Source organism: Urocampus carinirostris, chromosome 18 (assembly GCF_059441175.1).
Source record: "Urocampus carinirostris isolate Australia breed hairy pipefish chromosome 18, RoL_Ucar_1.0, whole genome shotgun sequence".
Taxonomy (NCBI): Eukaryota; Metazoa; Chordata; class Actinopteri; order Syngnathiformes; family Syngnathidae; genus Urocampus; species Urocampus carinirostris.
This window is the reverse complement of record NC_142366.1, coordinates 640,001-666,190: the sequence shown is the minus strand read 5'-3', so window position 1 is coordinate 666,190 and position 26,190 is coordinate 640,001. Positions and strand designations below refer to the sequence as shown.

Below are 26,190 nucleotides of genomic sequence, written 5' to 3'. Positions count from 1 at the left end.
AAACACTTAAGAAGTAAAATACTATATAAGTTGCGCTTTTTAGGTACTTAATTTGATAGTTATGTAGTATTTAAGCATCATCTTCCTAGTTTTACTGTAATTCTATCTTTTTTTAGTATTACTATAGTTAGCCCATCCCTGTGCCGGAAAACTCAATGTAGTATATAACTTATATGCACAGGCTCCATCAAATCCAACTTGTTTTATATTTTAAATAGTCTTTGAAACATAAAGATGCTTTGTTAAACATCCAACAATTCCAAAACACATAGAAAAGCACAGAGAAACACCTGAGGAAAAGGCTCAAAAGGCAGCAGAGCTTTATTACATCCGCTAACTATAAAATGATAAAATGACAATACAATAATATTGAGCCAGGTTATGTTAAGCGTTTCCAAAAGTATCGGTAGCATATCAATTTACAGAAGTCAAAAAGTAGTGAAGGGGGGCAATACTTTTGCAAGGCACTGTATAGGCAAAATTATACTGGCGTCCATGAAGCCGGTCAATTCTTTTACTTACTGTCCATCATAGACGCAATTTACTGTTTGTTCTTTGCCATTAAAAGTAACATGTGGCTGACGATGCTATAGTACCTTCTTCATTGCAGAAATAAGAGTTCAGACTCACTAGACAATTCCTGCGGCAATTGTGAGAGTTCGGGCGGGCCTCTGGCATGTACTCGTTAGCATGTAGTCATTGGCATGTAGTTATTAGCATCTGTTTTTTTAGCCTGTATTATTTAGCATGTAGTTGTTAGCATCTACCAATAGCATCTACTTGTTACCATGTAGTCATCACCAACCATTTGTTAGCATGTAGTCATTAGCATCCACTCGTTAGCATGTAGTCATTTGCATGTTATTGTTAGCATCTACTCTTTAGCCTGTAGCAACTACTTCATTTCAAGCACCCATACCGACAGTTTATAGTGCTGTGTTTGAGTGTAACACGCACCTGTCCTCTTGGGTGCGACCAATAGGGGGCGATGTTGAGTGTTCATGTTCAAGTTGATGTTCTTTTATTGTTTATGGGACAAAACCATTTAAACTAATACCAACTGCCCTTATTGACGAGGGAAAAGCCAAGCCACCAGGAACCAGTGTCTGTCATTTTAAAGCAGACTTGTTGAGAAACACCGCAACAATTTCAAGCATTTGCAAGCACTTTTTAAGCCTCAAAAACACACGATTATAATTCAAGTATCTTCAAGGATTTCAAGCAAGCGTACAAACACTGTAATTTATTACTTTTGTGGTATATTTTGAAATAATTTTCTCTATTTTTAGTGATGCAAAGATCAGGGTATGAAGCGACTATTCCCTGTAGTTGTGTATAGTCGTTGTAGAATTTCTGTATTATGGTATTACTGTAGTAGTAGTTTAGTAGTATTGTGTATTATGATGTTAGATACGTTTTTGTAGTAGTATTTATTACACTATCAGTGTAGAAGTATTTTTGTAGAACTTCCATAGTAGTATATTTGTAGTATTTGGTACGATCACTGTAGATGAATATTGTAGTACTTCTGTAATGGTATTTTCGTAATATTTCTGTAGTATTCGCATAGTATTATTTCTGCATTATAATAATAATTCTGTATTATTTTTGTAGTATTTCTATGGTAGTATTTGTGTATTATATTATCACCGTAGAAGTATTTTGTATTATTACTGTAGATGATATTTCTTTTTCTGTAGTAGTACATATCTATTATACTATCATTGTAGTAATACTTTTGTAGTATTTCCACAGTAGTCATTTTGTAGTACTTTGTAATATTACTGTAGACGTATTTTTGTAGTATTCCTGTGGTAGTATTTATGTATTGGACTAGCACTGTAGTAGTATTTTTGTAGTATTTCAAAAATAGTATTCTAAGTCTTTTGTACTATTATTGTAGATGTTTTTGTAGTATTTTTGTAGTAGTATTAATATATTAGACTATCATTGTAGTAATGTTTCCGTAGTAGTATTTTGTGGTATTACCTACTACCGCTTGCTAGATATCCTTATACAATATGAAAATAAATTGTTTTGATAACAATACATTGAATTAAAGAAAATAAAATTAATTCATAAAATAAATATAAAAACAATTCCAAAAATATTAGACCTGAAAATAAATTCAGGATCTGTGACTGAATTCCATAGTAGTCATATTCGCTTTTAAATGATCCCGAGTGGTATTCCCTTTTCGGTTTTCTGGGAATTTTTCCGGGAATTCCAGGACAATAATGTTACAATTACTATGATGATCAGCAGCAAGATGAGGAAGATCACAGTTGCAATCACGCCCACTGAATACACTGTCAAGAAAACAAAAATGCACAATTGTTAGAGCTCAAGAATAACAAGTATGTTGTATTTTTGTAGGTTTTCTCTAGCAGTATTTCATTAGTATTTACACGGTCTAGAAAACAAACGTAGACATTTGTTATAGCTCACTCAATTATTATTTTTGTAGTATTTCCATAGTAGCATTTTTGTAGTATTACACTTGTAGTATTTTAGTAGTACTTCTGTAATAGTACAATATTTCTGTAGTAGTATCTGTTTTATACTGTCATTATAGTAATATTTTTGTAGTATTTTGTACCATTACTGTAGAAGTATTTTGTAGTATTTCCATAGTAGTAATGAGTAATTAGTGTTTGCATAGTATTATTTGTACTATAATAACAGTGTATATGAATGGTTACAGTATCTCTGTAGTAGTATTATTGTAATATTTCCGTAGTAGTATTTTTGTATTTCTTCCGAAGTAGTATTTTTATAGAATCGCTGTAGTAGTATATTATTAGTATTTCTCTCGCAGAGGTTCGGGTTCGCGCCCCGGCCGAGTCATTCCTAAGACTTAAAAAGTGGTCGGCGGCGCCCTCTCTTGGCTGCGGCTGCATCGGGTCAGATGCAATCGACATTTCGTTCTGTGTACATTGTTACACAGAATGACAATACAAGGAAATTATTATTATTATTATTATTATTATTATACTACTGGTGCACTAGCACCTCTGTAGTAATATTTCTGCATCATAGTACGGCTTTAGTATTTTTTGTAGTATTTAGCTAGTGACATTTTGCAGTATAATTACTATTACTGTAGAAGTATGTTTGTAGTATTTAGTAGTAGGGTCCCTGTTGTCCCTTTGTTTGTCCGCCACAAAAAATATAAAAAAATTACTACAAAACTAATTATCAAATTTAGTGCTTTAAAACAGGGTCTAACATATTATTGTCTTCATTCTGATTATAAAAAAATACTATAGAAATACTACAAAAATGACAACAAAAAATACTAAAAAAAAATACAATTTCAGTAGTTAAACAAAACTACTACTGATATACTACAAAAAATATCCTATGGAAACACTTCAAATTTACTACTTCGGAAATACGACAGTAATATCACAAGATAAAACTACAGTAATACTACAAAAATACTACAAACAAATATACTGTAACACAACTACAGAAATACTACAAAAATATAACTACAAAACCAAATATCAAATTAATTGCTCGAAACAGGGACGAATATGTTATTTGTTACAAGTGTGAATGTTTAAAAACAAATGTCTTTAAAGTCTTTATTACATGTGTACACTGGAGTGCCATGTCTTATCTATTTGCGTTCATAATGTTCACAATGATGGCATCAATGACTATAAAGACAATTAACCATTCAATCATTAAAAAATAATATTAGGTCCCTGTTTTAGGCACTTCATTTTATATTTAATTTTGTAGTATTCCTGTGGTTAGATTTTTTTTTTGTAATTTTGTAGTGTTTCTGTAGTGAATCAAGGAAGCAAGGTTTTGGGTGCTCTGAGGAGAGTGATGAGCAACAAGAGTATGGTATGGATGTTAAGAGGGGACTGTATGACAGTGTGATTGTGCTGACTGTGTTGTATGGTGCAGAGACTTGGAGTCTGAACGCAGATTTGAGAAGGAAATAAAATGTATTTGAGATGAAGTGTTTAAAGAGTGTTAGGATTGACAAGATTGATAGATTGAGAAATGAAATTACGAGAGACAAAACTTGAGTAGTAGTGGAACTGAGCAAGCGTATGGATAAGAGTACTCGGTTGGCTTACACACATGGAGAGGATGGATGAAGAGCGAATGTTGAAGAGGATCTACAGAGCAGGAGTAAATGGAAGGAGACCAAGAGGAAGGCCGCAATTGACGTGGATTGTGCACTGCAGGAAAGAGGTCTAAATGTAGTGAAAGCTAGAGCTCTTGTTGGTGATAGGAATGAGTGGAGAGGTGTTGAAAAAGGATAGTGGGATGTTTGGATGCGTTCTAAGGGATGGGCAGGGCACCCGTATGATGCAGCAGGCATGGCCAGTGAAAGCTTTTGGGCCCTAATGCTGAACAGAAGTGTGTGTTGTGTCACCCAGACCCGAGTGACATGGCCGCTTTCTTGTGTCCCGTTTCATCTGGACGGACGAAAGCATGACCAACATAGGTTCCGAGGTGCCTAACTTGTTTGGGTGTTTGGGCATTTGGGTTTGCCACGGTCCCCCAAAATTTTGTGAGTTTTTTGCAATTTTTTTCCCTTTTTTATTTTCCTTTTATTTTATTTAATTTGTCTTGCTGTCGGTCGCCCCTCTTAAAGGGATATGACCAAGGTAGATAGATAGATAGTAGTGTTTCAGCAGTCCGATATTTGTCGTAATGCAATATTTCAGTATTTCTATAGTTTTACCAGCTCAGTAGCCTAGATGGTAGTGTGCCAGCTTTGAGACTGGGAGGTCGCTGGTTCGCGCCTCGGCCGAGACATACCTAATTGGTATAATGGCGGCGCCCTCTGGCTGCGGCTGCATCGACTCGCTACAACGGGTCAGGTGTATCGACATTTCGTTCTGTGTACATTGTTACAAAGAATGACAATACAAAGGAAATTATTATTATTATTATTATTTATTTTTGAGCTAGTTTCATAGAATTTCCATGGTAGTTTTTGTCAGTATTTCTGTGGCATTTCCATTGTAGAATTATTGTTGTATATCTGTATTTTTGTAGTGTTACTGTAGTATTGCTGTCGTATTTCCATAGTACATTTTTTTGTAATATAACCAGTCTTTTTGTACTATTTTTGTAGTATTTCCATGGAAGTATCTTGGGTATTTTTGTTGTAAACCTGTAGTATTACTGAAATGTTTCCACAGTACATGTTTCTGTGATATATCCATAGTATTTTTCTGGTATTACTGAAAATTGTATTTTTGTTGTATTTATGTCGAAATATTTCTTTTTTTATAAAAATATTTCTGTTGTAATGTTTGTAGAAGTAATTTGTATCTGTTGTGTTTCCATGATGGTATTTTTTAGTATTTCTGTAGTGTTTTTATGGTATTTCCATTGTATATTATTTCTTGTATATCTGTAATATTATTTAATCATTTCCATAGTACATTCTCTTGTAATATCCCTAGTGTTTTTGTAGTGTAACTATTTTTCGGCTGAAATGTTTCTGTAGTTGTATTTCTGTCGTAATATTTTTGTATTATTGTTGTATTGACACAGTAGCATTTTTTGGTACAACCCCTAGCAAAAAGTATGGAATCACCAGTCACTCAGACATTTTAATCTGTAGAAAAAGTCTGATTACAAACATTAATTAATCTTAAGGTCATTTAAAAAGTGCAACATAATGTCATTCAGAAACACTAAAAGAACTTAAGAAACACCATTGCAATTGTTGGTAAATGTTACTCTTAAAGTACAGGGAAATATATATGAAATTGCTGAGTTTTGAGGAAAAAAATATGGAATCATGAAAAAGGATAACAATAAAAACACTTGTATTTAGTTGCGCCACCTTTGGCTTGTATGACAACTAGCAGTCTCTAAGGCATAGACTTGATGAGTGACAAACAGTATTCTTCATCAATCTGGGGCCAACTGTCTTTGATTGCAGTTCCCAGAAGATCTTTGCAGTGGAGAATTATTTTAAATTTCCACCACAGGTTTTCAATGTGGGTTAGTATCTGGGTTATTTGCAGGCCACAACATTGACTGGATGTCTCTTTCTCCATGAAAAGCTTTCACAGATATTGCTCTGTGTGCAATGTAATTTTGGAAAATGAGTTCATCATCGCCAAACATTTTTTTAGTTGTGACTTGACCCAAAATGCCTGACATGCAGCCCCATATCACCAAGGACTGTGGGAATTTTGATTATTTCTTTTGGCACTTTGGACCTCTATTAGCTCAAAGAAATATTTCCAGCCCCTGCACTCCTCCACCAGCTCCTGGTACTTAGAGCGTTTCCTTTCATTGGCTTCTTCAATGCGCTCTTCCCATGGAACTGTTAGTTCCAGCATGATTGGGTGTTTTGAAGCCTCAGGTGATTATCATGTCTGGTCAGAGCAATGTAGCTGATTTGTGCTGGGAGAACCTTAGTTGTTTTCCAAGGTCGACATGCAACTGCCAATCAGAGGCAATGTGGAAGAGTCATGTTGCTGTCTGTACATAAGCCTTGGGTTTCTCTCCTGCCTTGATAAAATTAACTGCCTTGCTCAGGGCTTGACGGTATTTGTCCGTTGTTGATTGCTAGGGCGATGCCCTCAGCAACTGCTTTCAAAACCTGGTCATGGCGCCAGCGATAGCGACCATTGGCGAGCGCCTTTAGGCAGCTGCTGAGGAGGTGTTCCAAGGAGCCTCTTCCAGAGCAAAGGGGGGAGGATGTCTCGCTCCTACCCCACACATGAAGGTTCGTTGGGCTTGGTAGGAAATCGTAAACTGCCTGCACAAGGAACCGGACACAGTGGAAGTCACTTAATGCTGTAGTGTGTTCTCCCACCTTGTCCATGCTCCCTGTTTCCGGAGTCCGACTGCCTTGCTCACCTGCTCTTCCTCCACACTTGCTCAGACCTCTTCCTGGAGATGGTGTCTCTTCTTCCCTTGGGCCTGACTCACTTTGGTCTTTGAAAAGAAGCCCAGACCTGATCTTCCCAATACAAAGACCCCAACCAGTGTCTTCTACCTCAGTCGTGACTCTGCCACCTCCACTTTCGTCTCAGCTCTCCACTTCCTTCCGGTTCTCACTTCAACCCCAGCCGATGACACCTTGCTGTCCTTGGAACCCCTATACTGAAGAGCCCCTCTAGTACGTGCCACATTGAACTCCTCAGTGAGCCCACTGAAGGGTAGCTGAATAGTGTTGCTTGTCCCGTACAGAGCAGAGGCTGGAGAGGCTGCGAGGAAGTCTCAGCCACTTCTGGACAAAGCCACTGATCTTCCCTTCGTGAAACTCCACAGTTGATAGCGGGACTGTATAGACTAAGAGAGGCCACAAGACTCTGGGAAGAAAGGAGTGCTGGGAGATCCAGGCTTTAAATCTCCCAGGCAGGCCGGACTTGTCCACCTTGGTGAGCCACATTCCCAGTTGTTTATCAGACTCTTGGATGGCAGCAGAGTCTTTCCCAGTCAAGTCAAAGAGTTTCCCCAGGCTCTTAACTGGTTGTTTCAAAATGGCTGGGATCTCAGTTCCAGAGATTGAAATCATTAACTTATCCACCACCTTCCCCCTCTTCAGAACCATGGATCTTGACATCGAGGGCTTGAAACTCATCGTCGCCAATGTGTTGAGTCCCTCCAAACTCTGCAGGATGAGTCTGCTCCTAGGGACAGATCTTGTGGTGATGGTAAGTTCATCCAAATATGCTCTTATGGGAGGCTGGCGAACACCTGATCTGGATAGTCGCCCTCTGCATTCCACCTTTGTCAGGTCCTGTTTATTTGTATAGCCCCGGGAGCCAATGCAGGTCAGCTAAAATTCGGGTAATCTGATCAAACTTTCTTGTCTTAGTTGCAGCTTTGACTACTATGTTAATTGCCCAAGCAAAAAGGGTAACAGAGATGGTACAACCTGTTATTATGCATTATCCAAGGTGATGCCAGTCTGATCTTACTGACCCGGAAGTGAGCCTAAACTTGAAGTTGTCATAATAATCCAGGATCAGGTGCTTGGGAATGTTGTGGAGTTTGTGTGGAATGGACCCGTGGGCGTTAGTCAGGTTCATTCACAACAAAACAAGGTCTCCTCTGTTCTTCTCTGATAAACTGTGTGACTACATCAGTTTGCTCCAGGCAGCTAGGCACTTGAGGAATCCCACCGTTCTGGACGAAAGTGTCGATGTCGTTGTTGTTGAGGAAAAACTCTATGTCTTCGAGAGAATATGCTTAAGAACACCTTCCCTTCCACACTCAATAGTGAGATTGTCCGGAGCTGGTTGATATTTTTCTAGTCCATCTCCTTGGGGAACCAAACCCCCTTGGCACACCTCAACTGGCTGGCCACTCTCCCTCTATGCCAGATAAATTTCAAAGTCTTCCACAGATCCCGGAGAGGCCCTGGGCAACGCTTGTAGACAAGGTAGGGTACACCACTGGGGGGGCCAAGTGCAGATGCTGACCTCAACCTCCTTCAGGCTCAGCTCAGACACCTTGAAATCCACTGCAGGTGAGGCAGGGGTGATGAGAGCTTTGTTGGGACCTATCTCTTATTTTCTCCTCTTGAGGACGCGGTTCAACTCCTCTCTTGAGCACTCCAGCCGGCCACTTCGCTTGTCCCTCAGCAACTGCTTTGCAAAGCAGAAAGGATTGGCAATGAAGGCCACCCATTTCCTTGCCCTTTCTTTTTGGCATTTTCACTTTTAGAGTGACCTTCCTGATTTGCTTGTAAAAGATTGTGATCCTGGCCAAACATGTTCTGGCCTGAGTGGGTAGAATGTCCATCTGGGAAAGCTGCTAAGTCAGCAAAACCCAAAATGTCGCGTTGTGGGTAGGGCGCCCGCTCCGAGACTGGGAGGTCGCTGGTTCAAGCCTCGGCCGAGTCATACCTAAGACTTACAACATTGGTACTCATTGCCTCCCTGCTTGGCGCTCGGCATTAAGGGTTGGAATTGGGGGGTTTGGTCACCTAATGACCCCCAACACAGCAGTTGGGTCTAAAATGGCGGCGCCCAGTTCCGCTGCGGCTGCACCGGCTTGCTACAGTTTAACTGTGCGGGTCAGATGTATCGACATTTCGTTCTGTGTGCATGAGCAAAAGAATGACAATAAAAACAAATTCTTCCTCTTCTTCTTCTACCTGACTACCTGTAAAACATGGGTCTCCAACTCAATTGAGGTTGGGCCAAATGGGATTTTCACAAAAACAGCGCTGAAAAAAAACCATGACTTAGTTTTTAAAGGGACAGTGTTTTACATTTGACCACTCAATGTCGCTAGAGGAGTAGAAAGGCTTTCTCTGGTTCTGAGTTGACTTTACTGAGTATTTTTCACATATATGTGAACCTTTCTTACCGTCTGCAAGACATAGTGTTGAAATTTAATTTTGATCTGGCCTGGAAGGGGGAAATGTCTATCTGGAAATAAATGCTGAGTCAACAAAACTGGTGCAGAGTCAGTTTCTTTGTGGGACTTTTTTTTTTACCTCTAGAGCAGGGGTTTTAAACTCTTTTCAGAACAGGGCCAAAACTCAAATCACACCTTTGGTCGCAGGCCGAACAGTATAAATATTTATTGAATATACTAAAACTTTTTTTAAATATAAATTCAAAACCGACTAGAATATTACTCCAGAATATACATAAATTTAACATTCAATAATGTAAAAATATCTCCTGTTACAAATTCAAAATATGAAAAAAATGGAAACTAGAAATAAAATTTGTGCTTTTCACTTCGGGAATTTTTCTTTGGTGACATCCATATGCTCGGTCCTCATATTCTTCTCTAACTCTTCAACTTTCTGTATCGCCTGCTCTGCATTCAGGTTTTTCAGCTTACTCTGATGTTTTGTCTTGCAGTGCCCTTTTACATTAAATTCCTTAATTACGGCCACAATAGCACACACACACACGGGTTTACTGGCAGTGTCAGTTAACAAATATTCAGCCTCTCCTCAGTTTTGAAAGGTTTCGCTTTCCAAAACAACTTTCTGTTCAGGCATTTTGAGGGGTTTGCATCCGCGTAATCCACAGCAACTTGAAAGTATACCCTGCTTTTCTCTGTTTAGCCTTCTGTTACATTGTGATGTTCGTCCCTAGGCATTACCTTTCCACTTCCTGACACTAAAGACTCACTAGTAATGCACTTGTTAATTTTGAACTGGCTGACGTGATGTTTGTGAGTAGATAGTTTTAAAACCGTCTGCCCTTGTCAGGACTAGATTGATGCAGCAACATTTTCTGGAAGTCCTGTGGCGGCAGAAACGCTGCATTGTAGGATTTGTAGTTTGAGCGTCATCAGCCTTTCATAGGGCCGGACTATTATAGTAGATGTAAATAAAATGATTGGCCGGATATACGCCAGGATGATGTAGCCTGCGGGCCGTGAGTTTGACACCTATTCTCTAGGTCAGAGCTACTTTTTGTTACCAATTAGCATTAACGGCACCCAGTTTGAAATCAATTTCTGAAATACCAAATTAGTTAATTGGTTTTGCTAAATAGCTCAAAAGGTAATTTGATAGTGAAGGATTTTTTATTTTATTTAATTGACTTTAAGGGATTTAATATAATACAAATTAAATTTGGCTGAATGCAGTGCGGATTTTTTACAGGGATTCAGGGCTTGAAGTCAGTGTGACATGGACAAGAATTATGTTTATATAAAAACGAGAACAAGGACAAGGCGCTGACGGGGAGAAGGGGACGAAGTTTCTGATCGGCTTTTTTGTTTGTGAGCCCTCTAGACGTGGCGGCGCCCATGGGAGGAGGAGGAGACATTGGCACCTGGCCTGCCCACAGGAGGAGTCAGCCCGCCCGATGCCCCGACGCATCAAAAAGGACGGAACCCGGAAGATGGACAGGAGAGAGAGAGACAGACAGGATCGGAGACGAAAAGATGGGGGGCTCGACAAGACTAATTGGACTAATTCGATAATAATTCGGCAAAATTTGATGAAATTCACTTGAGAAATAATTTAAGAAATTGAATCTGCCTCCGTGCGGAATAAAAAAAAAAGAGCTAACAATTTGGTGACCCCTCGATGTGACTTAAATGGGGAACAATTTAATGGGAAAAGACTTCGAGAGATCACAGGAAAAGAATACAGGGGTCGCAACCCTGGGTGCGCATTGTGCGCGTTCGTCCTTATCTGCAGTTAGGTAAATTAAAACATCATAAATTACAGCCTGATTTTCCTCTGGTGTTGCCACACTTTTCTTAAAGGTAAGCACAATATTTTTTATTTAAAGCATACATTGGACACGGCTAAATTGAACGGAGGAAAGCGACTGTAATTTGTTTGGATATTGTGAGGAATGTGTAGATGACAGTAAGATTTAAATTCGGTATTTGCTTATTGCTGTATCGGGGAGGTCGCGGTACCGGTTCAGGGACATACGAGATTAGAGACGGTTTCGGTAACTATCTCGTGCTTTAGTGGGCTAAAATTTGAAAAAACTTCCTGCTTGGGACTAGTTTGGTGCTATTTCGTGGTTGTGATGTTGTGATGTGATACGCTGTAAAATTTGGTATTTACGTATCGCGAAGTCGGTTGAAGCAACAAAGAGTTGGATTTTGTAATTTGAAATATTGAAGTGGTGTGACTGTGATACAATTTGGACCTACTTGTTGAAAAAAAATGGCCAAGACACGGGGGCAGATCGTCAGAGTGGTAGATTGTTTAGGAGAAAAAGCCTTGACTAGGATCGAGTCTCAGACTAAGTGAATAAGAAAAGAAAAGAAAAAATAAATATATATATATATATATATATATATATATATATAAAATGAAGTGAAAAAACGTTAAATAAAAATAAGAAGAAAGTTGTACAAAAAGAATGTGTTTGGGACACAAGCTGGAATTGAGGCCCGGGGAGATAACGAGCCCCAAATCCTCGTGAATAAAGGCTAAGCGAAAGGATAAGCCTTCGCAAAAAAAGTCCGCGGTGAAATGGGATTCCACGGAATTGGGGATTCCAAAGTGAAGTAAACATTAAGAAAAAGAAAAAGTAATCAAAATAAACCAAGTTGCTTGAGCAGAAAGGGAGTTGAACCAGTGTACACGTTTGAATTTAAACACAGATTTAAATATTCAAAAGAAACCTAAATCACCAAATTTTGTCAAATTATTTAGAAGTTTATTTGTCTGGGCCCTTTCAACATTGAACTGTGTTAATCTAGATGACTAAAATGAAGGGTGGGTTTGATGAGAATCTCAGGAGCCAGTGTGAGAGCACGCATGAGGAAGGAATGTTGTTTTGAGAACGGAATGTTGAGCAGAGAGGCAAGGAGTAAAAAAAAAAAGGAAAAAAGGTAAAAGAAAAATGACAAAAGTAGATAAAAAGAGAGCGCAAAAGAGAAGAGGAGAGACGGTTAAAATACAGGGAAAACAAAAAAAAAATAGGAAAGATAAAGGAGGTAGAAGAGAGAACCGGCAAGTGCAAAAGCAGGATTTAGTAAGTGACATTGAGGAGAAGAGGAATGATATTGTTAGTAAAATGTTAATAAGTGTCAAACAAAAATAATTTGCACGCAAAAGAGTAAGTGATCAGAATAATTTCAAATAGCCAGGGATCAGAATGGAGATTTTCATTTTCAGCTGAAAGAGCCAGGGTCCAGGGCGGAGCCCGGTGGGGGGCTCAGGGGGGCTTCGCCAAGTCAAGTCAACAGCATTTATCTTATTTGCTATGTGAAAATTGCACTAGAATGAATTAAATCCAACAAAACAGAAACCATGTATTATATATATATATATATATATATAAATTAAAAAAAATAATAATATATTGACATTAAAAGCATTCGTAATATTGAACATGATAATGATGATACAAAATAATCTATTTTAATCATGTTTATAACAAATTTTAAATTTTGTTTATCCTGTTCTAAATATTGTATAAACACAAAAGATAATCATTTCATAAATAAATAGATTTATAAATACCTCAGATTGGGATTTTCTGTCACACAGGGGAACCGGTGGTTGACTGCTGCTAGTATTTGAAGTGAAAGGATTTGAAACGGCCAATAATGTTGAACCGGTGGCTGCCGATTTTAAATGCGGATCCGAGTGCATAATTTGATCGCCGGCAAGCTATTTTTGCTTTGTGCTTGTTCATTTTAGCATGATCGATTCTTTAAAATGTTATAGAAATACCGGTACAGTTATGCTATAATAAAAAAGTACTACTACAGGAATTCTACGGAAAAACTAAAATAAATATATTAAAAAGATAAAATTACGGGAGGGCTAAAAAATTACTACTTCAATTACACAACCTTTCAGATACAGACTATATATATAATTACAGCAGCCAACCACACTTGCCATAACCCTAACCCTGATCCAGACCCTGACCCTAATCCTAATCCTAATCAAAACAACATCAGTGCTGACTACGATGAAGACAGGAGGGCCACAAATTTGCTTGGTAAGTATGAATGGTACATATATTTATGCAGGTCATGGACCACATTAATAAGGGAAAATTGAGATAATTGGACGGATTGGTAAAAAGGGAAGACCATGCAAATTAGAAAACATTTCACCTGGCCTGCTTGTCACCTTGTTAAAATCATATGGGAAGAACAATTGTACTAGAGTCTATCAAATATAAAAAGAATATGAAAAATAAAAATTTTCCGGGGTCTGTATTTTGTCAGAAATACCGTAAATTCCGGACTATAGAGCGCACCCACCACATTTTAAGTGGATAACCGCTTTTGTACTTAAACAAAGCCGCACCTGCATATAAGCCGCATGCGCCCACATTAAAACATTCAGATTCAGATTCAGATTCAGATCTACTTTATTGTCATTCTAGTACACGTGTATACAGAACGAAATGTCGATGCATCTGACCCCCACAGTTTCCTTGAATGTACAGATATAAATAATGTTGTATTGTATTTTGGCTACGTGTAGTATTTTACCATAGTGCCGATAGTGCAAGAAGAGTAGCTAACCAGATGTGCAATATGGGCAGTCAGGTTAACAAGTCAGGTACACGTAACATTAACACTGTAACAATAACGCTGTAATTACAATACAATACAAAAACATGTAACACATTCACGAAATTAACCCAAACCCGACTTTGAGTCCCGCAATTGTAACTGAATATGAAGTACACAGTCCAAAAACAACAGCCGGCAAATTGATCGTAAAATTATACTGGTACTCAAGATATAATGCAGACCTGCAGAGTCCGGGTCCCGTTGAAAGTAACCCAAGGAAAAAAAAAAGTATATTTCCAAAGGTAAGGGTGGGAAAAATATATATCCACTATTGTCCGCTGCGTCCACAAACACGTCTCACCTTTACTTCACTTCCCATCAGCCCCCGTTGTATTCGCCCCTTCTTTTTGATTCGCCCGTGGAAAACATATCGGAATAAGTCTCTAAAATAAATACATTACAAAAATATACAGTTGCAAATACATATTATAGATAGTTACACATATTTACAAAGAAAGACGGTACACCGAGAGAGTTTTCAAAGCTTTAATAATAATATTATAACTTTCATCCCAAACCGTATCTGTGAAGGGTAGCAAAACGCTACTAGGAACACGCTCGCAACACAAGGAAACAGGTCTGTTAAAAAAAAACACGGTGTTTGTAAAAATCATGGAATAAGAGCTTGCTCTGTCCACTCCACGCATCGGCCCGGTATTGCAGTACCTCCGGGAACGGTGCATTCGCAATGATCGCAGCAAGGCTTTAGGGATAGGACCTTAGCTTGGCCTTTTGGCTGAGAGTAAGTGTCCCGGCTCCTAGGCTTTGTAGCGTATTATGAACTGACCGATAACAGATAATGGATAATGAATAACGAAGATAGAACAATAACCCTTAAAAACCCCAAAACCCCAAACCCCCAAACCGTCCTCATCTTCCTCCTTATAACTGACATCATTAAAGTCGTCTTCCCTAGTATGGGAAAGAGACTTTGTCATATAGACGTCGTCCTGAGCTCCTTTATTCAAATACACACTAGCAACACACTCGCATGTATTCCGCCGGTCTAAATCTTACCTTTTGTACTGGAGCGCTGCTGGCGGCTGTTAGAAAAAATACATAAATTGGCCGCATCAATGAATAAGCCGCAGGGTTGAACATTTGGGGAAAAAAGTAGCGGCTTAGAGTCCGGAATTTACGGTAATACAGCCTCAACACTGATGGGACAAATTTATGACGGCAAAGCCACTCGTTGAGAAGTCTTCTGGCATTTGAAATGTAATGAACAAATACAAGACCCAAATTTGATTGCCGAATTGATGTAATGGCCCCCATTTTTTGGGGCCATGAGGGAATGAAGGATTTTTAAATTTTATTTAATTGACTATAAGGGATTTAATATAATACAAACTAAATTTTGCTGAATGCAGTGGGGATTTTTTACAGGGTTTCAGGGCTTGGTGAATCTTTCTCTGTGCTCTAGACAAGAATTATGTTTACATAAAAACAAGGACAAGGCGCTGACGGGGAGAAGGAGACGAGGTTTCTGATAAGCTTTTTTGTTTGTGAGCCCTCTAGACGTGGCGGCACCCATGGGAGAAGGAGGAGACGTTGGCACCTGGCCAGCCCACAGGAGGAGTCAGCCCGCCCGATGCCCCGACGTATCAAAAAGGACGGAACCCGGAAGATGGACAGGAGAGAGAGAGACAGACAGGATCAGAGACGAAAAGATGGGGGGCTCGACAAGACTAATTCGATAATAATTCGGAAAAATTCGATGAAATTCACTTGAGAAATAATTTAAGAAATTTAATCTGCCCCCGTGTGAAAATTCCTGTCTCTTGTCAATATGTTTCCCTAAATTTAAGAAAACAAGCACGTTTTATTAGGAATATTATAATGTGTTTGGTTAATGGAGTCAGATAACTAATTTGAATATTTTGGAAAACGCTAAATATTATTATATAATTTAATTCCTAACAATTAATTTAATTCCTAACAATAGTTAGCTAGAAAGGTAAACAGGTAAAACACTAAAAGGGAGATTAGATAGATAGCTAAAAGAGTAAAAAGTCAACTAAATAGCTAGATAGAAAATTTTGGCTCATTCACGTTATAACCCCACTTTATATATACTCTTCAATTCGAATTTGGTTTGTTGTATTTCCTGTAAAATAAATCAATAAAAAGATGAGTACATGCATTTGTTTAATACATGAATAAAATCTCATTTCATTATTTTGATCAATTGTTAAAAAAATAACTATAAACTATTGAGTAGTATTTTTTGTCCATAAAACCCATGAACTGGAATTTATTTGAATTTTGAAAATATCAACTTAGTAACAATATACTATCTTATTACCAGGTCAATTATAAAATCACAATGACCCAGCCCTGGTGAGCTATTTTCAGAACAGGTCAGCAGTTACCTCAACTGTCCCTAGAAAGCACCCTGGTACCCGCGGGCCCCACGTTGGAGACCCCAGCTCTAGAGTGATTTACTGATCGCTTGTGACTGACTGAGATCCTAGAAAAAACTTTTTCTTTCTGGGAAAGTAAAACCAAAAATGTCAAGTCAGCTTTTTTTGTGGTGTTCAATGTGGGCAACACGGCAGATGAGTGGTTAGCGCATTCGCGGAACAGTTCTAAGGTCATGGGTTTAAATCCAGTGACCAGTTCCTGTGCAGAGTTTGCATGTTCTCCCCGTGCTCACGTGAGTTTCCCTTTGGGCACTCCAGTTTCATCCCATAAATCAAAGACATGCATGTCAGGTTAATTGGCCAATCCAAATTGTCCCTAGGTGTGTATGAGCGAGTGAGTGGTCTGTCTCTATGTGCCCTGCGACAAGGCTTGCGACCAGTTATGGGTCCCCCCTGCCCACTGACCGAGGATGGCTGGAATGGAATCCAGTACGGAATGGGCATCCATGGATGGATGGATATTCAATGTCTTTCTGGCATGGGAGAGCGAGTCAGCAAAACCAAATGTGCTGAGTCGACTTTTCTGCGCATTTTTTCACATATAGGTGAACTATTTAATAATAATAATAATAATAATAACTTCCTTGTATTGTCATTCTGTGTAACAATGTACACAGAACGAAATGTCGATTGCACCTGACCCGTTGTAGCGAGCCGATGCAGCCGCATTTGCAAGACATTGTGTTGAAATTGAATGTTGTTCTGGCCTGGAAGTAGAAAATGCCTACTTTTTGCGCATTTTTCCACATCTGGAGTAACCTTTTTGACTGCCTGTAAAATATGGAGTTGATATTCAATGTCGTTCTGGCCTGGGAGAGTGGAATGCCTTTTTGGGAAAAATGCTGAATTAGCAAAACAAAAAGTGCTGAGTTGACTATACAGAATATTTTTTCACATATAGATGAATCTTTCTCTCTCAAGATATTGGGTTGAAATTTAATGTTGTTCTTGCATAGAGGTGTGGAATGTCAGCATTTTAAGCATTTCGTTCCACATCTAGCGTAACCTACGTGACAGCCTGTAAAATATGTTGTTGACATTTAATGTAGTGCTGTTCTAGAAAAGTGGAGGGTTTTTCTGAGAAAAGATGCTGCGTTTCGGTTTGCTTCAAACCTCTCAATAAAGTACTTTAAGCATTGAACGTATTTTCCATTTAATCCATTGTTCAAAACATGACTCATTGTTTCCTAAGCCAATGTTATCAAAATATACGAGCGCCTGTAAACACAGGAGTTTCCATTTTTAAGTTTAATTTGGAACAAAAAAATCTTACTCCAGATATAACAAAAAATCCAGGTCACGAGCATTCCCAGGGGCTACCACGAGAGACCACTTACCACTCTTAACTGCTTACCGTGCCTGCATCAACTTGTCCCAGTTTGCACATGTAAACTACTACAGACAAAAAAGGCAGTAAAATGTTGTTATATGTTTGTTGAGTTAAGTTGAGATATAGTAACTGTCGATCACATAATTGTCAACCTCAGCCAATTGCTCCCTGAGATAAGTGATCATGAGGATGTTTTTTATAGCCATTTAGGGTACGGGAAAGAATCAATTTGTTTTTATAATTTCATATGAGGAAAATTCACTCGTTAACAAGCAATTTAAACATCCGACAGAACGTGAGGCAGACGACAGTCTGTGGCCGCCGATTTTGGTTGGCCATCTTTGTATCACAAACAGAAAAAGATCTGATTTAAGCCCACTGTTGCCTAAAGACTTACCGTATTTTCATTCCCTTAAGGCACAAATAAAAGTCTCCGATTTTGTTTAAAATGTGAGCCGCGTCCTATTGCTCGCATTTCGTGGCGGACATGACTGAGGTCTATAGTGTGGGTGTCACCGCTTACGTTTGAAATGTGTATACAAACCAACGGTTGTGTGCTGATGGCATGACGTATTTGAGTTGTTTTAATGCTGAAAATAGCAAATAAAGCCCATTTCAAACTGACCGCCATCAACTATGCTGAGAAACACTGAAATCGAGCTGCCGCGAGAGAACAGAAGATTAATGAATCGATGGTTCGAAAATGGACTATGATGATAAACGATTTCTGATAAGTTAAAAAAACGCAGCTGAGCTTCCGCAGGTGTAAGGAGAGGTGGCCCAAATTGGAAGAAAGACACGGGCACTGGATCATCGAGCAAAGATCAAGTGGCAGAAGCGTTTTGATGGTCACCATTTGATTAAAAGGAGCAACGTTAGCGGAAGACATGAAAATGAAAGATTTTAATGGGGGAACGTCTTGGTGCTTTTGTTTCATGAAAGTTGCCACTTTACCATTCGGGTAAGTACTACGGTGGCAAAGCAACTTCCGGGGTCTGAAAAGTCTTCTTTTACTGTTGTGCTTGGATACCACTCTAATTGGAAACAAACTTCCCCCGATGGTGATATACAACATAAAGACTTTTCGTAAAGAGACATTTCCTGCAGGAGTGATCATTAAGGCAAATGAAAAGGGCTGGAAGGATAAAGAAATGATGAAAGAGTGGCTGAGAGATGTCTATGTCAGAATCCAGGTGTTTTTTTTTTCATGCCAACTCGTCGCTCTTGGTTTGTGACTACATGCATGCCCATATCACAGCCGATGTGAAAAAAAAGGTGAAGAAAATTAACTCCGTGCTTGCTGTTATACGCTGGACATCAATGTAAACAGGCCGTTTAAAGTGCGTCACGAAACATTGGATTACCGTTGAAGACCACAGTTTCATGAAGAGCGGAAGGCAGCGGCGGGCGGATTACGCCACAATTTGCGAATGGATTAGTGACGCGTGGGCAAGCATGTCTGCTGTGACTGTTGTTCAAGCTTTCGCCAAAGCCGGCATAATTTCCGAGAGGCCAAACGGCACGGAAAGTGACTCTGAAAATGAACTGTATAATGGAGATTTGGCGCAGCTGTTCTTGTCAAAAACTAAAGATGAAGACTTTGAAGGCTTAGTTTGAAAAGGATTACCGGTAAAAAAGATGCAAGTACCACATTAACAATTTTGGTATATCCTGGTGTTTTACTTTGTGATAATTTATCTATCCATCTATCGACCTTGGTCATATCACTCAAGAGTGGTGACCGACAGCATGACACACACATGCAATAACAAAGAAAATAAAAGGGAAATAAATAACAAAAACAAAAAAAAAACACAAACTTTTTTGGAACATGGCCAACCCAATCGCCCAAACACCCAAATAAGTGAGGCACCTAGGCACCCAAGTTGGTCATGCTTTCGTCCCTCCAGATGAAACAGGACACCAGGAGGCGGCCATGTCACTCGGGACAGGGTGACACAACACACTCTTTTGTTCAACAGCAGGGCCCGACATCTTTCACTGGTTTACCCCTGCCGCATCATACGGGTGCCCAGCCCATCCTTAAGAACGCGTCCACAATCCCACTATCCTTTCACAACACCTCTCCACTCCTTTCTATCGCCAACAAGAGCTCTAGCTACCATTATATTTAGACCTCTTTCCTGCAGTGCACTCATAACACCATACATCCACGTCAATCGCGGCCTTCCTCTTGGTCTCCTTCCATTGACTTCTGCTCTGTAGATCCTCTTCAACAATCGCTCCTCTTCCATCCTCTCCATGTGTCCAAACCAACCGAGTACTCTCTTATCAACACGCTTGCTCAGTTCCACGACTACTCGAGTACTGTCTTTCACAATTTCATTTCTCAATCGATCCCATCTTGTCACTCCTAACATACTCCTCAAACACTTCATCTCAAAAACATTCAACTTCCTTCATAAATCTGCGTTCAGGCTCCAAGTCTCTGCACCATACAACACAGTCGGCACAATCACACTCTCATACAGTCACCTCTTAACATCCATACTCATACTCTTGTTGTTCATCACTCTCCTCAGAGCACCCAAAACCTTGCTTCCTTGATTCACTCTGTGCAATACCTCACACTCCATTCCACCAACTGCAGCCACATCACAACCCAAGTACCTGAAGCTTTCAACTTCTCCTAGCACCTGTCCATGCAACCTGATTTCTAATGTCATGCCCACTCCATCACGTGAACACTTCATCACCTTACTCTTCCCAACATTGACACATAACTTACGCCTATCACATACTCTTCCAAACTCCGTTACCAACCTTCTCAATGTTTCCTCAGAATCAGCCACAAGCGCTGTGTCATCTGCAAACAACAACTGACTACCTGCCACACTGTCCCACTGGTGTCCATCATGTCTTCACCTCTGCCAAAAACTCTTGCATTCACCTCTCTCACCACACCATCCATGTACACATTAAACAGCCATGGTGACATCACACACCCCTGTCTCACACCAGTCAATACAGGGAACCACTCACTTGTCTCACTCCCTACTCTTACACATGCTCTGCTGTTCATATAAAAACTTTTCAATTCTCCAACCCACTCCATATATCACCATCACTTGCCACAACGCCTCTCTATCAACTCTGTCATATGCCTTTTCCAAGTCCATGAAAGCCAAATAAACATCCTTACCTTTTGCAAAATATTTCTCACACAACTGTTGTACTGCAAACACCTGATCCACACATCCTCTTCCTTTCCAGAAATCACTCTGCCCCTCCATCACTACCTCATTTGTTCTTTCTCTCACTCTCTTAAACAAGACTCTTCCATACAGACAACAAACTGATACCTCTCGAATTGCTACTTCATACTTATCACCTTTACCCTTATACAATGGCACCACACATGCACTACACCAATCAACAGGAACCACACCACTTAAAAAGCATACATTCAACAAGCGTACTGATCAGTCAATCATAGCTGTGCCACCTTTTTTCAGGCATTCAGCAGTACAACCATCCAACCCAGGTGCCTTCCCCCTTTCATTTCCTCACTGCCTCTTGCACCTCCCATGTTTCCACAGGCTTCACATTTAAATCACCCAACACGGGCATTCTCTCCATACCATCGATCGCCTCGACTCTCACTTCTCCCCCATCCTCCACATTTAGCAACTCCTCAAAATACTCTGCCCATCTCGTCCTGACTGCACTACCGCTAACCAGCAATCTACCATCCTTATCTTTCACTTTCTCTTCCTTTCCAGACTCACTGTTTCTTACTCTTTTCACTTCTTTCCAGAACACATTTTTGATTTTGTGACTTTGTGATAATTACTCAAAAAAAAAAAACACAACTAAACTTAGTTCTGCTCCTGCGGCTTTTTTTTTCTAAATACACAAACTTGAACGCTTCTGTGTAATAACAATACAATACACAATAGTAAGGCAGTCCCGCAGCACTCACGCCCAATGAGCCAGTGCGCCGTATGTGTTGATAAATACAGCAATAGAACCAGCTATGGAGAGTGCGCCTTTGAACACGGTGCGCATTAATAGGCGGGAAAATACGAGGGCTTGAACCCACGTTTCGCATCGCTCATAATTGACAGGCTGTTGCATTTTTTTATATAGTCTTGGAAGTGAACCTATTCATTACTCTTGTTACATATAAAATCAACCATCAAGATAAATACCTATACAGCAAACCCCAGTTTTAACGCCATTCACAGCAACATACTTGGGAAAGTCAGTTGGTTACAATTTCAACTAATTCCTTATAGCACCCCATCAGCCTCACAGCATGACGTGTAGATCCTCCCTGTCACTCTAATTTTGGTATATTACCACGAAATAGTAACCTGGACACGCCTAAAAATTTACGGAAATGGTTTGTTCTAAATGGGCTCCAGCACCCCCGCGACCCTACTGGGGAAAAACGGTGCAGATAATGGATGGATGGGTTTGTTCTGTCATAGGTTATGAACTTATAAAGTTATCTGCAAAGACAGCCTAAGGAAAACTTTGCATCTTTTATAGCATTCAATCTGTCTAGAAATAAGAGCAAGGTATGTGACCTCTACTCATGAAGGTCTGTTAGAAGGGAAAACAATAACGTGTACAAACCTTGCTTTACATCTGCAGTAAGAGTCGGTCAGAGTTGACAAATCGGAATCTAATTCTATGTGTACAGGGCTGACCTCATAGATCACCAACATTTTGCATCCACCCTTACAAGGACAGCTTGATGCCATGGATATAACTGCACATAATCATAGAGACCCCTTTATACTGACTTTTGAAATAAATTTGCACAATCCAGAATAAATTGTATGGCTATGCTATCAGGAATATTGACTAAAAAGTTGCTCGCAGTTGTTTCAGCCGCCATATTTGCTCCGCTTGTGATACATGGATACCGTAACTATGGCGTGGCTTAGCCCCCACTGTAGGATTTATGAATTAGAGCTACGAGCATGGGCTTGGAAAAAATGGAGGTGGTACTATTTAATTTGTCATAAGGCAAGACTTACCTTCAAAGACAGATTGGTTTCTATTATCGGTGCACTGCGTTTGGCTCAACCCTCCCAACTGTTTATCAACACTGCGGCTTGGAATAAAGGCCTGAATGTTGAAACAGTAACTTTGATCCTTATCCAGATCACTCAGCTCTATGATGCTTGTCTTTGATATGGCCACTTTCTAAAAAAATAAGAGATCACAGTTCCTTGTAATTGAATACATCATTAACACTAGAAGTCCCATGAATTTTCTTACCCCTTTAGAATGACCAGCAGACAGCCAAAAGGCTATTATCTAAAATGGACAATTCAACGGCCCATCCTGACACCATTGTTCTGTAAATGCGGCAGAGTGGGGTGTTCAAATGGAATGTGATAGGTGTGGTGTTGATAAATACATGGAGTCATTTAGTTTTGTAGTAATTTTGTGAACTATCAGATTTAGTGCTTCAAAACAGGGACCTAATATATTATTTTGTCCGATAAGAAAATAATTATATAGTATATACAAAAACTACTAGAGTAAAATAAAAATACTACAAAGATACTATAGAAATACTTTTACAGATATACTACAAAGATACCACTACAGTAATTCTATAATACACAACTACAGCTACATTAATATTACAACAGTAATACTACAAAAATACTGCTAGAAAAATATTACGACAAAAATACTAAAAAAGTACAACTACAGTAATACTACAAAAATATCCTATGGAAATACTTCGAAAAACACTGTAGAAATACTATAAATTAATAGTACAGTAGTACAATTAAAAAAATAAATAGAAATACAACAGAAATCAGACAGCAGAAATGCGACAAGAATACCTCAAAAATACAACGAGAGTAATACTACAGAAACACAGCCTGGTTACGCCCCCACTAAACATTATTTTATTCACATTAACATGCGAAGGGTTACAACTGAGTTGTGTTCTTCACAACAGAGTTTGCAGATAAATAGTGAAACAAATCTAGTCAATTGGCTGTCCTTTTGGCATTCCATGTAGGAAAAAACCAAATGGCTTGGCTGTGGTACTTCTAGTGTTTTTTTTATTTCTTTTGATTGATCAATGATTTTGATAATAGTTGAAACGTACCTTGCCGGAGCTCTTGTTTTTGCGATATGTTACTTTGTAGTGTAGCTTCTCTGAGAAAATGTCTCTTATGTTAAGTTGACGACCATTTTGAAACAAAGCAGTCAGCGGGTCTATCACATGCAGCGTAGTGTTTTGGTCGTTGCGGACCCGAATTTTGAATTCAGGCCTGCCGATAACAGCTGGAAAGAAGACAGTAGTCAGAGGAGGTGTTGGCATTAGGCTCATTTTACAGCAGGGATCTCCAACGTGGTGGCTTCGGGCACCAGGGTGACTCGTAAGGACAGTTGAGGTGCCCGCGGACCAATTTTGAAAATAGCTTGCCAGTGCTGGGTCATTGTGATTATTTAGGAAAAAATGTCTTTCTATGGTTGACCGAGTCTATTTATCCCCATTTTAACCACTACCTGGGAATAACACAGTAACAACATAATAATAACATGATAAGTTGTTATTTCAGAAATCCAAATAAATAAATTTCAGTTAATGGCCTCAATGGACAAAAAAAAAATCTAAGTATTGATAATTATTTTTAAGAAATTAAAAGAGCAGAATGAGAATCTGTGTATTATACACATGTATTTATTCGTCTTTTTAAAGATTTGTCTTACAGGAAATACAATAAACTAAATTCCAATGTATAGGTTTTTTAAAGCGAATCAGCAAAAAATATGCAGGTTTTTTTTAGTTAGGTGTCTAGCTACCTTTTTAAGCTTTGTAGCTAGCTATCTTCTTACCTTTCTAGCTATTTAGCAAACTATCATCTAGAAATGATATGCATTTATATATGAAATAATCTGCATTTATATAGCGCTTTTCAAGTCAATGACTTCCCAATAGCGGCCTAGTATTGCAGCCATGTAAGACGCTAACCTGCTTATTGGGGGTATTAGGGGTTCAGTGTCTTACAAAATGACACTTCGACATGTAACACGGGCGAGCCGGGATTCGAACTGGGATCCCTTGATCCCAAGACGAGCGCTCTACCTCCTGAGCTAGAGCCGCTGAAATGCTAGTTGCAGTCGTTATTAGTAGACACATTGACTTGTGAGCCCCCCCCCCCCGACTGTTTGTGCGACTGTCATTGGCTGGTGTGTGCTGTCAGTCAAACAATCATGCCCACCCAAAACAACAAAGCCCTCCCTAACCTGCCCCTTGATAAAATATGCTCTGTATTGTCTGCTGCAGAAAATAATGCACATTATATTAATGACAATAAAAACAATTAAATTCAAAATCCATCAAGTAGCCTGGTGACTCTGTATGTGCTCATCTTTATGAATTTTAAGATTCTCTAAAAGCCATTATGTCAACAAAACACTCTGGATGTACAAAAATGTTAAAAAGTATAGGAATATGCTATTATCGCCTGTGGAATGACCAACGGAAAGTCAAAATGCTGTGTTATTTAAAACTAACAATAACAGCCTATCTTGTAGCCATTGTTCCGTAAATGCGGCACGGTGGGGTTTTTCAAATGGAATGTGGTGGGTGTGCATATAGAGCTTGTGCACTGGACCCTTGTTCAATAACTCAGTGAAAATGCCACAGCACGACAACACTCAGGAGCCTTTGGACATGATCCTGGCTGAAGTCCATTCCGTTGACTCCAAGAGAGAAGATATAACACACGACAGAAATACTACAACTACAGTAATACTACAAAAATACTACAGATGTACTACAAAATACCACAAAAATACAACTAGAGCTGGACTACAAAAATACAGCCTCGTTACACCTCCAAAAAACGTTCTTTTCTTCACATTAGCATTGGTCACACTAGAGTTGGCCTCAATTGCACATCATTAGTGAAACTAATCCAGTCAGTTGGCTGTCCTTCGTGCATTCTATGTAGGAAATCAAAATGACTTGGGTCTGGTACTTCTAGTGTTAAGCAGACTTGTTGTGAACATTGCAATAATTTCACATTTACAAACACTTTCTGCAAAATGTTCTCTTTTCAATAGCTGAAAGCACAACATTATATTTCAAGCATTGTCAAGGATTTCAAGCACCCATACGAACCCTGTGGAATAAACTTACTGTCATTGGAGGGGCAGAATGGCAAGGAGCTTGTGTACGGGAATTCATTGAGGTCGGAGGCGACTCCCAGTGGGGGTTCAGACACAACATCAGCCACATAGCAGACATTCAAGTCACTCAGTGAACTAGTCAGATCACATGTAGTTGATGAGATTTGTATGCAATTAGAGTTCCTCTGCGTGTCCCTCGTAACCCTGCAAAACGTTTCACACAAAAACTATTACACATGTGTATATACCGTATTTACTGTACCATAAGGCACACCTAATTATAAGGCACAACCCCAAAAAGTAGTCTTTTAT

General features: G+C 39.3%; 1 protein-coding gene across 2 annotated transcripts in view; it reads right to left on the bottom strand.

Moving 5' to 3' along the window:
• Window positions 1-298: 298 nt before the first annotated feature.
• Window positions 299-26,190, bottom strand: part of f3a (coagulation factor III, tissue factor a) — a 63,125-nt gene continuing 37,233 nt past the window's right edge. Inside the window, exons 3-6 of one of the 2 annotated variants that reach the window (XM_088321984.1) lie at window positions 25,889-26,082; window positions 23,846-24,024; window positions 22,749-22,917; window positions 299-2,309 (exon numbers count right to left, since the gene is read on the bottom strand). In XM_088321984.1, coding sequence (XP_088178110.1) covers window positions 2,170-2,309; window positions 22,749-22,917; window positions 23,846-24,024; window positions 25,889-26,082 — 682 coding nt within the window. In that variant the 3' untranslated portion in view covers window positions 299-2,169. The remainder of the gene's footprint in view (window positions 2,310-22,748; window positions 22,918-23,845; window positions 24,025-25,888; window positions 26,083-26,190) is intronic. The other variant, XM_088321985.1, reaches the window with a different exon arrangement.